This window comes from Anopheles coluzzii, chromosome 2, assembly GCF_943734685.1.
Source record: "Anopheles coluzzii chromosome 2, AcolN3, whole genome shotgun sequence".
Classification (NCBI taxonomy): domain Eukaryota; kingdom Metazoa; phylum Arthropoda; class Insecta; order Diptera; family Culicidae; genus Anopheles; species Anopheles coluzzii.
The window spans coordinates 16,527,855-16,540,403 of record NC_064670.1 but is presented as its reverse complement, the minus strand read 5'-3'; the positions used below and the strand labels follow the sequence as shown (position 1 = coordinate 16,540,403).

Here is a 12,549-nt window from a genome sequence, read left to right as displayed (position 1 = left end):
TGAGACATAATGGTAAACACTCTCTGCAGTATGAACTGAGCGACTATGAGCTGAATACTGAATCACAACCGAACCAGCACCGGACAGGGTGGCTGGAAAGCTGATCCGAGCTGCTGCTGCAATCGAGCTGTACAGAGCGCAAACGGTAACGGTGAACTTATTACTAGCAAGCTAAGATTCGTGCAAAATTCTAGTGTATTTGATGTATGTGCATTACTAAAACAAACAAATACCCCCTCTGCTGCGGACGAAAAAATGGAGGAAAATAAAAGAAAAAGAAAATACGAGCAAACCCACAACAACACTACTACGTCTAGCTACTACCAGAACCTACTGTCAAGCGCTTTAGTATTATGTGAATATGTGTTTACGAAATCGATCAAACAAAAACAAAAAAAAAACAAGAAAAAAACAAACCATAACAAAACAAGCTAGACAACCAGATAAGATAAGACAACGTCACACGGAAACACTCTTGACGTATTGCAGAAAAGAGAAAAGCGAACAGTAAAGCGAAGTGAACAAAAAAATAGAAAAAAAGGGAAATGGAAAATACGATACGGAAGATAACCAAACAAAAAAAAATGAAAGAATAAGAACACAAGCACTATCTATTTTCAAACTCGAAAGCAATAATAGCGTCACGCCAATTTTTAAACCCTCAGAATGTCCCCCCCCCCCCCCCCCCCTCTGCGTGTGACGTGTTTCGGTGTTTTACCCCAACGATATTATGGCCATTCAGGTCAAGGTCAGAAGACCTTGGTTTTCTTTTCCCTTTTTGCTTCATTGTTTGGTGCTTACTCTGAGCGGGAGTGTATTATTAAAAGGTAAGTCAGGATTAACAGCGTGATGGGTTAAGCGCTCGACGAAAGATGAACGACCACGCGTCTCCATCGAGCAGCTTGACCGTGTGCTCGAGCAAATCTAGTAGCCAGTGAGTGATCACTACCCGCTGACGCTGTAGAAACAGGGACACTGCATTGAGTAACCATACAGAATAAGAGCGAGAGAGAGCGCGAGAGAAAGAGAGTTAGAATGGAAGAGAGTAAGCAAAGTATGTATGTATGTGTGTGTGTAGGTTTATAGGCACACAGTTGCAAGCAAAGGGTGAGATTTTAATTTCCTTACATATCTTGTCGGTGCGCGAGGATAGGCGCATGTGCGCAGAGTAAACAGAATGGTGGATATTTAAGAAAGTAACAAAAAAAAACAAGTGAAACGTATACTAATCTGATCTCATAGATCTTACCAGTACGTACAAGCGGGGCCCGGGCAGAAGTGTAAAATAGTGTGGTTATGTTGCGAAGAGGGAAGCGAATCACTCCCAAGGAGGAGTACGCTGCATGGCGCTAGGGATATGTGTCGTTGTTTCCCTCTACTACCACTGCTACACTACACTCCACTGCGCTGTTCGCACATTGGTAATCATCACCCCCCCCCCCCCCCCCCCCCATAGAGTAAAGCATAGGACCCCAAAGTTACAAACACACGCGATCCCACTATATACACTCACACGCTAGGTTAAGTGGATAAGTAGATTGATGGTATAACAACAACAACAAAAACACACACACACGCAAAACTTAATGCACACACACACTCACCCCCATACCACAATACATTCGCAAAAGGTACGAGGAGCAGTCGTTCCGTAGGTATTTTTAAGTCTCAAAACTCTGTACATTTGGACCGACAGTCTTTGTATGTGTGCGTGTGTGTGGTGAATGGTATTAAGTAAAAAACAAACAAAACATTATCGAAAGAAAAGAAAAAGGAAGCGAGTGTGTGGGTGTGTTCCTGCGCAAATTCCTGGTCGAGCGAGCTATTATTTAAAGGAAGGTTTAAAAAAACAACAATGGAACAGAAAACAATTTGTGTAATGATTGTAATAAAATTGTAGATAAAGTATAAAATTGTATACAAAACCACAGAAAAAGGTAACTTATTGAAAATAAAGTAAATTAATAATAATGCTAATGGTGTACAGCCGGTGCATTTGGGGATTCTTGTCCGAAATCAGACCGAACGGCCCTCGACCGGTCCTGTGGTAGTAGTTCAAACAGGAATACAAATTTTCATTACCTAGTGTAGTAGGCTATGACTACCAAGCAGTGAATTTTACCTCAGCAGAATTTCGCTTCCTAGGCATAGTAGCCTATGCCTTCTTTCTTAATAAATCAGTTCATAGTTAACCACCAAACGAGCAAGTTGTCTTTTATTTGCTCTCCGTTTGAACTGTAACACCTAGTTTCCTCCTGATCCTCGAAAGATTCATATTTCTATTTCAAATTTTCGTATTTCGTATTCAAAATTTCATATTTCTCTTTTTCATTCATATTCATTCATATTTGTCGTTCAATTTTGCATATTTCTATATCTCTCAGTCAAGTTTTTGTATTTCTTTCTTTTAAGTTTCATACATCTCTTTCAAAATTTGATATTTATATTCGAATATTTAGTATTTAGTATTTCTTTGAAGTTTCCCATTTATGTTAATTTATCTAAGGATTTACTGACCATTCCCCACGTATTTAAAAAAAAACGATTTGAACGAAAAATGTGAATCATTCAATATTGTGGGAATATATTAACAGCCAATATTGTGGGATTCGGGATTCGATGGGGAGTAGTCAAACAAATCGTAGTGAGATAAATGCAAAACATAATCGGGAAACGTTCAAAATCTCTTTGCAAACCCTTTAATGAGACATATGAACCCTTAGATATCACCATATTAGAGGTATCCGGCCACAGAGATTGCCAAAAGGTATTAGTTAGGGTTAATTAATAGAAATTAACAGTTAGTAAACAGGTGGGGTTCACCATTTCAATCTCACCCAAAATGTCGGATATTATGTAGAAAGACGGTCACGATTAATGATCCACCAATGTATTAACTATCATCTGTGACGACTTTTGTTATGTTTTGCGACACCTTCCGGTAAAAATCGAATATCTTTTCCACCGCTTTCCGGCACACACTCACGACTTGCTCGTACTCCTCGAACGTGAAGCTGCCGTGCACGTACGACGTGACCGTGTTCTTCCCAATGCTATCGAACACAAACGTGAACGAGCTGCGGGCCAGCTTCAGCTGCTTGTGATCGGGATCGAGTATCATTGCACCGTCCTCGGTCATGATGCAGTGTACGGCGGCGACGGTAAAGTTAAGCTCGACTCCACTCGTAATCAGTGCCAGGCAGGACGCATTGATGGAGCAGGCAAGTAGCTGAAAGCGAAACGAAACGGTCATTGTGACTGGGCTACAGAAATCTAGCGCAACAGGCCACTCACCCCACCCCGATCGGTCATTTCCTGCACATAAATGTAAACGGCACTGCGACAGAACGCGGGCGTCGCTACAACGCGCACGAACGAGCGCTTTATAAGACTCTCCATCAGCCGGTGCTGGATGTCTTCTTGCCCCGCGTTCGAGCGGTACTGTACCTCCAGATGGCAGTTTTCCGATTCGGCATTTTTAAACTTTACCTCGGCGGGACCATTGGCAGCCACCATCACCTGTGTTGCACCTGGAACGAACAAAACAAACGATGAAATGGTGCCACCAATCGAGGAAATCGAACCGATACATACCTTGTGATAATGCTACCGAACAGTCCGACCGGGAAAGCACGTTCGTTTCACATACCATCCGCCGTAGGTTGAGCGAATTTGGCATCGTTTTTGTTGAATCCGTAACCATGTTTTCTCGGTGCGCCGCGTTTTGGAGGTTTGTTGTTATGCCGGAACGATGTGTCAAGTAATGTTTATAAACTGATGGGTTTAATCGTGAACTGTATGTCTTTTCTGAGCTTTCTTTGATAGATCACGATTTTGACGTTTTATGCCGCAAACAAGTGAAGGGTGTATTCTACTTTAAACTACACATTTTTTCTAGGCTTTTTGGTCAATTTTTATCAAGCAATTGCGTTGGAAATATTACTAAAAAAAATATTAATTTGTTCTCCTTCCAAATTAAGAGTGCTTTTATTTTATTTATCGTTTCTACATAACCAAACATTCTACCGGTTCTACCAGTTGTATGACAGTTTTGTTCTCGCACTTGCGTGCAATATTTGTTAGAACGCAGCCCAAAACTTTGTGTGTCGTTTAAAATTTGAACCGAGCTGTGGCAGAAGAGGCAAAAATAACGATCAGCGCAAGATAAACAGCTACTAAATGTTAATCACTAAAATACTGTGAGATATCCTCGGTTCAACATACCACTAGGTGTTCAAATGCATTCCTTTATTTATATTATCAAAGATGAAATTTATTTGTTCACATAATGATTTTAGGGTTGATGTTGATGTTATTGTTCGCACTGTGGTCAAGGGGGTGGTGGGGTATACTACTACTGCCGTCACTTGCTAGTGCTGCCGCTAGTGCTGCTGCTGCTGCTGCCGCCGCCAGTTCGATTATGTGAGTACAATAGTATACATTTACCCATTTGTTTTGGCGCAACTTGGCCCAAATCGGTACAACGAAATCATCACTTGCTAGATACTTGGTTTTTAGTAAATATAGTTGCATTTGTATTTTATACGTCTATATACAAATCAATACGCTTAGAGGACGAATGATGGAGCTGATACGGAGTAACGGATGGAGCAAAATAGATATTTAAAACACGTAACCAAAAATCCCAACAACCCAACGCGAAACTATCGGTAGAATCTTCCTTTGGAAACGTAATAACGGGTGCACTACTCTCTCCACCTATCTCTCTGTCTCTCTGCTATGTATAAATAGACAACAATTGGAACCGGACGGTGTCCATCGCTCGGAACGGTGTGCGCTCCACCACGTTGGGCCTTCCTGTTGCAATCGTTTTCCTTACAGCCCTTCACCTTGTCTCGCTGCCCCGGGAGTGTCCCGGCCCAACCAGACCTAGACCTGAGTGTAGCTAGCTGGGCTAACCGAACGGAAAATGGGATTGGGTTTGTGTTCGGTGCCGCACACACGCACACACCCACACAGTTCACATTTCTTAGACGTTCCACACCCTCCCAGACTGACCCCGGTAGGAGGTTGGTAAGGGTTGGTTAACATGCTGGTTTAAAGTGTTGTTCGTGCTTCCATTGAATTAGATGATGTTGGCAAGCTGCTCTACAAGGTAAGAGATATACAGCTCTTCTCAGCTACCCCTCATGAACATAAATACTACAAACATCCATATGTATAAATATATATATCTATGTATATATGTATAGAGATCTATATATGCGCTATGCTGCCACTCCAGGACACCATATACCTTTGGGGCGTACTGGTTGTGTAGAAGGTCTTTATACGTGTCTTAGCAGTGTGGTGTATATATGTGTGCACGTTTGTGGGTTGGTATTTGTGTACGTGTACGTGTGTGTGTGTGTGTGAGTTACATTACAGACGGTTACATTTTAATTGCCGTCCTTATCTTCGTGAGCTTTCTTTACAATCGCCAGCTTGGAGTGGGGCGAAGCCGGTGACAGCGTTTGGTACGGCGGGTCCTTGGTACCGTGCAGCACGAGCGAAAACTCCTTAATCCAGCCGGAGCGACTTTCCTGTGAGTTGAAGGTGGCCTGTGCAAAGTGCAAAGGAGGGGTTATTAGGGAGCAGTTTGCTAGCATTACAGGAGTTCTCATAGCTTTGGGACACTTTTTTGACTCTTTCTTACGTGTAATGTATAGGGGATTGGAATCTACAGCACCCTTGTTCACAAATCCAATAGAAATTTCCAAGGTAACTGTCCAAAAAGGGTGCCATAGAGTCCAATTCTCATTATACGACGTTCAATTCCAATTAGAAAAAAGCCAAGGAAGTGTCCCACAACTATGAGAACCCCTGGGAAACCCTGTATTTGGGACAAAAAGAATACGCGAGGCAATGCTGCCTCCTGTCTCCTACCTCCAACATCCATGTGCCCTGCGGATATTCGCCCCAGGTGTGGGTCGTCATGAACGGCCATTTGGTGAAGCCATCGCGTCGATCATCGTCATTAGCCCGTTTGCTCAGTATCATTGATCTGGTGGGATAGAGCAGCAGTTAAGTATTTCACCAATATTCTTGTGACCAGTGCTGCAAAATGTCACTGTCAATGTCACTGTCAATGCAAAAATCTGACTGAAACAAAAACCATGTCAGCGTCACGCCCTCAATTGTGATAATCAGTGGTGATACTCAAAACGATTGGTGTGATAAATGCATACTTAGTACCATTTTTGTGACCAACGCTTGGTCAGTCACTTTGTCATGACTTTTTTTTACTGTGTTCTGTTCTGCAAGGTCACTGACATAATCATGACAAATTCCGATGATGACAAAACGAAATAAGGTCAGCGTCACGAGCTCTACTGCGATGATCATAGATGAGACTCAAACAGTTGTTGCGACCATCACATGCTTGGTGAGATTTTAAGTCGGTGATCATCCCGATAGTCATGGGAGATATGGGGTGCGTGCGAGTGGTACCAAGCGTCAAAATGAGCATGGTTTCTCGCTCTGTTTGACCCGACAGCCCATCAAACAGATTTTGCTTGTGACGGCATTAAGCTTAGCTTGTGAGTCAGAGTTTCGCGGTTCACTCAAGCACTCGCATATCGTGTTCGGCATGTCATGACGCACTTTCATTGAGTATCAGCAATGAGCATCAATCTTACACGGATATGTGCATTGTTTTCGTTGGCGATGCTCATGACATGTTGCAGCACTGCGTGTGACCACCATACTTTACCTAGTGCCCATCGGCGAGGTGAGGAACAGCTCCAAATCCCCACGTCTGCTGGCGTTCGCCGTGATGACGGCCTGCACATGCTCCAGATAGCGTACCTCCGTGTCGGTTCCCTTGCAAGCGTTCGTCTTGATCGGCAGGTACAGCGAGCCCGACGAAGGTATCCGGCTGAAATGACAGAGCGTCGGTTAGCACAAGCGCAGCTGTGTTGGCCGGCTACTAGCCACTGCTACTACTCACTGCATCTGGGTGATTGCGCCCGCTTCGCAATGGTAGCGTGGTGGCACCGTTCGCCATTTCTTCGCCAGCGCAACCATCGCACCGGCGTCGAGAACGCCGAACCCGAACAGATGGTTAAACTCCAGCCCGACCCCATTCATCGTCCAGTGGAACCGGTTCTTCGCGTCAAAGAGCGAGTTGCGCTTCGACGTCAGCACGGTCAGGTGCTGCATATCGCGCCATGACAGCGATGGGCTGTGGGAGCAAAGGAAATGTTGGTCAATATTGCATGAAATATACCGAACCCCGAACCGGCACCTACTTTGCTTCCAGTGCGAGGGCAAACACTCCGGCCGCTTCCGGTGCTGCCGCACTAGTGCCCGAGTGTGTCGTTGTACACTTCCCGTACAGGTCCGTCGTAGCCTGTTGCGATGTAAAAGGGGAATAGAATAGAAGCAAATTGTTATTCACATGCGAACTTAATTTCCCCTTTTGCAGCGTGATTTCCCCCCCCCTCCACTTACCACACCGGTGTTCGGATCCTTCGCGCCATTGCTGAACGTGCTGGCCAGTGTGGAGCTGCAGCTCTCGTCGTAGTGCGCATTCTGCCCATCGTTGATCGCACTGTTGATCGAGATGGTCCACATGGAGGCGGCATACCCGTCGCAGTTGCAATCGTCCTCCTCGCCCCCGTCACCGGACGCCCACACGTAAATGTTGCCCAGCCCGTTCCGGCCCTCGTTGACGCCCTGCACGATCGCGCGCATCGTCGCGTTCCGGGGGCCGTCCACCGTTTTGCCGTCGTCGGTCGGGCCCCAGGACGCGCTGTAGATGTGGATCTTGTGCGGCTCGTGCCCCATCGAGTTCGCCTCGATCAGATCGGTCATGTACGGCTGGTCCAGCATCCGGATGCCGGCGATCTTCGAATCGTACGCCACGCCCACCCCGCAGATGCCGTTGTCCCGGGCGGCGGCCACCTCACCGGCGCACCGTGTGCCATGGCTAAAAAGGAAGGGGGGGGGGGGGAGGAAACAGTGATTAGTTTTAGAGAACATTCACGCTGCTGTCTTGTCCTATTGTGACGCACCTATTGAACCAATCGTCCGTGTAGCGTGGGTAAGGGAACGGATCGTTGCTGCTAAAATCGTAACTCGCTTCGGCATTCTGTCAGAGTAAAAGGAAGAAAAATAATCAGAAAACAAAAGCCCACCCGTCAGTGGCTTAAACCAAAGCCGGAGCAAGCAACAGTCTCTTCGGAATACATACATAATTAAACTTCAGATCCGCGTGCATGTAATCAACGCCTACAGAGGGGAAACGAAAGGAAAAACGCATTGAAAATCAGTTTGTGCCCAGTACCTCAGGGCGAGGGGGACGTCCCGCCTACATACCGTCGTCCATGATGGCGGTGGTAATGTTTTTCCCGGTAATGCCTTGGTCCCACGCAGCCAGCACGTTGAGGTCGAGCTTCGCCTTGCCGCCGTTTTGTCCCGTGTTTTTCAAGTACCACTGGAACGGGAAGTACGGATCGGTCGGCACATTCTCGCCACCGTACCCGGGCGCCTTGTCCGGGATGTAGTTCAGCGGGACGGCATGGCGGAAGCCGCGCTTGACGCGCTTAAATCCGGACTGCTGTATTGCGGTGTGTACCTGCGGGTAGGGAGTGGAGTGAAGAGAAAATGGTTGAGGTGAATCAGAAGAGCAGACAGACGGCAGGTAGAGTTCAAAAAAGGGAAAATATGTTTTGCGATTGCAAATTCTTCGCAAAGGGTGGTTCAGTCCTTCTTCATTCCATTGTTGTCCCAGGAGAGAGGAATGTTTCTTTTTTCTGCACAGATTTTCTTTAAACTACGCCAAAGCGCAAGATGGACGCTTCCTCAGCAAACGGCTTCTTACGATGAGACATTCATCAGGTTTTAAATATCCGTCCGCCTGCGAGCTTTTATGGTGCCATTTTATGGGAGAGTCTTGTGGTCGGTTTTAAGGACACACGGTGGCAAAGTTTGTGACGTTTTGTGATTGAATTTATGCAATAACTTTATCCATTGGAGTTGGTGACCACCGCCCAAGGTCTCGTTCTTCCTCGCCCGTGTTTGGGGTGCCCAACTACCGACGTACATGAGGACGACCCCGCAAAGCCATCAAGCTTAATAATTAAAAAGATAATGCTATCAGCTGCTACCACCCACACGGATGTGACGTTAATCCACGAAGGGTTATCTGCATATCGATCCGCAGGGCGCAAATGGAGTGATTAGGAGTTATCGTTTTAGTGCCAAAAATGGAACATGCCCACACACACACACACACACAACATACCCAGGAGCGCTCGGGCCATACTATATAGACGAGGCAGTCTAATTAACGGTTTCCCCATCCATCCCCCCCCCCCCCCCCCCCCCCCCTTTAACCACACAACCCCGGCAACTGCTTGGTCTTCCGCCAAAAACAAAACTGTCGTCGTCCGCAACAACGTCCATTACGTCAATCGCTCACAGCACGACCGGGAAAAGCGCTGCAATCAACGGCACACGACAAGAAAAGTGATTCTCCCGACTCGAAACGACCCCAAAATAACCCAAAAACGGAGAAGCAGGTTTCAAGCATTCCAGTCATATGGCGAAACAGAAGCTTTTTCCATCGCCAGGCCCGGTATTGGGCGGGATTCACGTTTCGTTCGATTGCAGAGATCGGATTTCAGCCAATTTTCACCCCAATCTTCATTTTTCCACGGCACTATCACGCTGGATTCACCATCATACTACTGGGTTCATGTCGTCTTCATCCGGATTGTGTTCGGTGTAGTGCCTTTACAGGGTTGCTCATAGCAGTGGGATAGTTTATTGACTGCTTCTTACGTGAAATGAACTTAATTTAATAGGAATTGGACTCTATAGCACCCTTGTTGGACAAATCTAATAGCAATTTCAAGGAGCCAGCCAAATAGGATGCCATAGAGTCCAATTTACAACATATGAAGTTCAATTCCCATAGGAAAGAGTAAAGGAAGTGTCCCACAACTATGAGAACCCAACTGGAAACCCCTGTAACCTAGTAGGCAATGCGTGCAAATTATATCCCGCGCAACAGTGAGCACGTTGATCGGCAAAGGATGCGCCACGTGTGCCACACGCTCGAAATAGATGCATTGCCAAGGGGGAACACCATGGTTACAACAGTATGCGGCAATATGTGTTTGCTTTCGGGGAAAATGAAAATTTTCAAATTATGTTTCATTTAATTAGTCAAATATTACTCCAAATTTTAATGTCCTCATTTCCCCTGGTAATAGGATGCCCCAGGGCATCGCCACGTTGATCCTTGCCGTTGCCCAATGTGTGTATTACTACCACCGGGAACGACCGCGGCAGGATCCTCAGCGTGCCATAATTGGTGCCATAATTGTAGCAACGGCGCCGAACAAACAGCAAGTGAAGAATAAATTAAGTTTTCCCGACCGACCCTTCTTTTTTAAAGAGGACCGTCCACCTCACACTTGGCTGCATCGCATCACCCGCGAAGGACACGCGCGCACACACACACACACGCACCCACACAGCTCAACAACATAAAGCATGTTGTGCTGAACGACAGCAGCAGCAGCCATGCGACGCGCTGTGTGTGACGTAAATCGGTACGTGGGAAAAGCATCCTTCCGACGCCGGGTGGGGGAACGTCAGCGGTGGAAATGGAAGTGAGGGAAGTGAGGAAAATCCATCCGCCATCTTCCCCATCCCGCCGCACACACGTGCGAGGTGGGGTAATAGGGGTAACAACAAAAAGGCACGGAACAAAAAGAGAGAAAGAAACCGAAATGGGGACGATAATGGAAAACAACATAAATATACACACCGAGAGCCGAACTTTGCGGCTGCGTTGTGTGACCCCCAGCTCCCCTGTAGCTCCTCCACCGCTACTCCATGCACCGCCACCTGGTTCTCCCCCGGCATACACCTCTTCACCCTGAGGGCGACTGTGTTCTCATACCCCTGCACACTTACCAGTGGTTCCTTTTTAAGCACACGCGTATGGGAGATGCTTCGCCTGGTGCGTACCAACGGCAGGGTGGTGTGCTTGAAGTGAAACTCCTTACCATTGCTGCCAGGAAGCTGAAAGTACGGGAAGAGAGAGAAAAACGAATGTTCCCAATCAACACACACACACACACATAGACACTTGTACACTTTTTTTACACTTGTTCACACAGTGCCACCACGGCGGCCATATGTTTTGTATGGGAGCGTGACAAAGCACCAGCTTGCAGCAGAAGGCCCTCCAGTATCGACGATGCCATTCATGCCGCCTTTTTCCATCACAATAAAACCCCTGCCCTCACCGTTCTCCCAAAACACACACACACACACACAAACATCTCCCCAACAAGGACGATGGGTAGAGTTTGAAGTACGGAATGCTTACCTCGCCCAAATTTTGGAATCCATTCCGCGAGGCAATCTCGTGTACCAGCTGCTTGTCCAGGCTGCGCTTAAACCGCACCAGAAACGAGCTGGTGAACACGTCGCCCGTCTGGTGGCCCCCTGCACTCTTGGCAGCCGATCCCGGTAGTCCGGTCGCGGCGATGCAGCCAATGCCAAACAGGCAGACCACCACCACCACCATCAAGTAGGCGAGCTTCTTCACGAACATGGTTGGCGTTGATGCTGTAACTTTTGCCCTTTAAACTCGTATCCTCGGCTGCTCGCGCGTGTCCCCCCCCTTTCGGTTTTTGTGTGTTTCCGTGCTTCCGGTGCAGGTTTGTTCGGAAGGGCCGCTCCTGCTTCTTCTGCTTCCCGTTACAAAGCACACGCACAGCTACTGATTTGCACTAAACCGAGGCCCCATTTGGCAGGCGCTCTCCGTGCGATGTGCGTCACTTCCCGTACAATCAGCACCAGCAGCAGCACTACAACCTCCGTTAAGCCGCCATTGCTTCCGATTGCGTTCGGAGCTGGTGGAGAACTGTTTTCCCTGCTGTGCTTTTAAAATTTTCCAAATGTGCTTTCACTTATCCCCACACACACACATACAGGCACAGACACGGGCCCGATAAGCGACGGATGTGCGCGGCCAACCTTTCGACACTGAACTAACGAGTGTGGAGGAGATCAGCTTTTCAACGCTGTGCCAGCTTCAATCTCGACTAACTATAACCGAACCCGACTGCACAGAGAAAGAGAGAGAGGGAGAGCGAGTGGGACTAAATTCGGTGTGAATCGACGGCGACGACGTGTGAACCTTTTTTTTTTTTTGTTGCCACCTTCCTTCTGTGTCGAGAGGCAGCTTTTGTAATTCATGGACTTGTTGGAAAAGTTTCCGTCAACTTTTTTTTGTTTTGCCGTATTTTTTTGGCGCAGGCGCACTAAAATCCTGCACATGATTTTCCGTATGGTGTGTGTGTGTGTGTGTGTGTGTGTGTGTGTGTGTGTGTGTGTGTGTTGTACCTGTTACTGGCTGCCGGCACTGGGGGAAGGCGGTTGGGAGTGTGGGTTGACTCGCGCGGGAAGGGAAGCAATCCGCCAGCAGTCCGGCGGCATACACGAACCCAGCGTGCTATCAACCGTTGCCCGTCACACCAGCGCGCACCGCGAGGAGCTGCTGGTGGGCCCAGTGCGGCCCTTTTG

The 12,549-nt window shown here is 47.3% G+C and overlaps 2 protein-coding genes across 2 annotated transcripts; both read right to left on the bottom strand.

Annotated features, from left to right (window-relative positions):
* Positions 1-2,874: 2,874 nt before the first annotated feature.
* LOC120948958 (exosome complex component RRP46) lies at positions 2,875-3,766 on the bottom strand. Its single transcript, XM_040365853.2, has 3 exons — positions 3,595-3,766; positions 3,295-3,530; positions 2,875-3,229 (listed from the first exon to the last, which is right to left on the bottom strand). Exons 1-3 carry the CDS (start codon positions 3,701-3,703, stop codon positions 2,894-2,896), a joined length of 681 nt encoding a protein of 226 aa, XP_040221787.2. The 5' UTR covers positions 3,704-3,766; the 3' UTR covers positions 2,875-2,893.
* A 467-nt stretch (positions 3,767-4,233) lies between these two features.
* LOC120947236 (neuroendocrine convertase 2) lies at positions 4,234-12,215 on the bottom strand. Its single transcript, XM_040362390.2, has 11 exons — positions 11,348-12,215; positions 10,930-11,037; positions 8,320-8,578; positions 8,195-8,232; positions 8,016-8,092; positions 7,453-7,930; positions 7,251-7,351; positions 6,950-7,183; positions 6,713-6,877; positions 5,887-6,004; positions 4,234-5,561 (listed from the first exon to the last, which is right to left on the bottom strand). Exons 1-11 carry the CDS (start codon positions 11,573-11,575, stop codon positions 5,400-5,402), a joined length of 1,968 nt encoding a protein of 655 aa, XP_040218324.2. The 5' UTR covers positions 11,576-12,215; the 3' UTR covers positions 4,234-5,399.
* Positions 12,216-12,549: the final 334 nt, after the last annotated feature.

Coding starts and splice junctions, on each gene's coding strand:
- LOC120948958 (XM_040365853.2), bottom strand. CDS start 3,703: ATGGTTACGGATTCAACAAAAACGATGCCAAATTCGCTCAACCTACGG. Junction 3,531..3,594: donor TTCGGTAGCATTATCACAAG/GTATGTATCGGT, acceptor TGTTCGTTCCAG/GTGCAACACAGGTGATGGTG. Junction 3,230..3,294: donor AAATGACCGATCGGGGTGGG/GTGAGTGGCCTG, acceptor TTTCGCTTTCAG/CTACTTGCCTGCTCCATCAA.
- LOC120947236 (XM_040362390.2), bottom strand. CDS start 11,575: ATGTTCGTGAAGAAGCTCGCCTACTTGATGGTGGTGGTGGTGGTCTGC. Junction 11,038..11,347: donor GATTCCAAAATTTGGGCGAG/GTAAGCATTCCG, acceptor CCGTACTTTCAG/CTTCCTGGCAGCAATGGTAA. Junction 7,352..7,452: donor AGGATCCGAACACCGGTGTG/GTAAGTGGAGGG, acceptor ACATCGCAACAG/GCTACGACGGACCTGTACGG.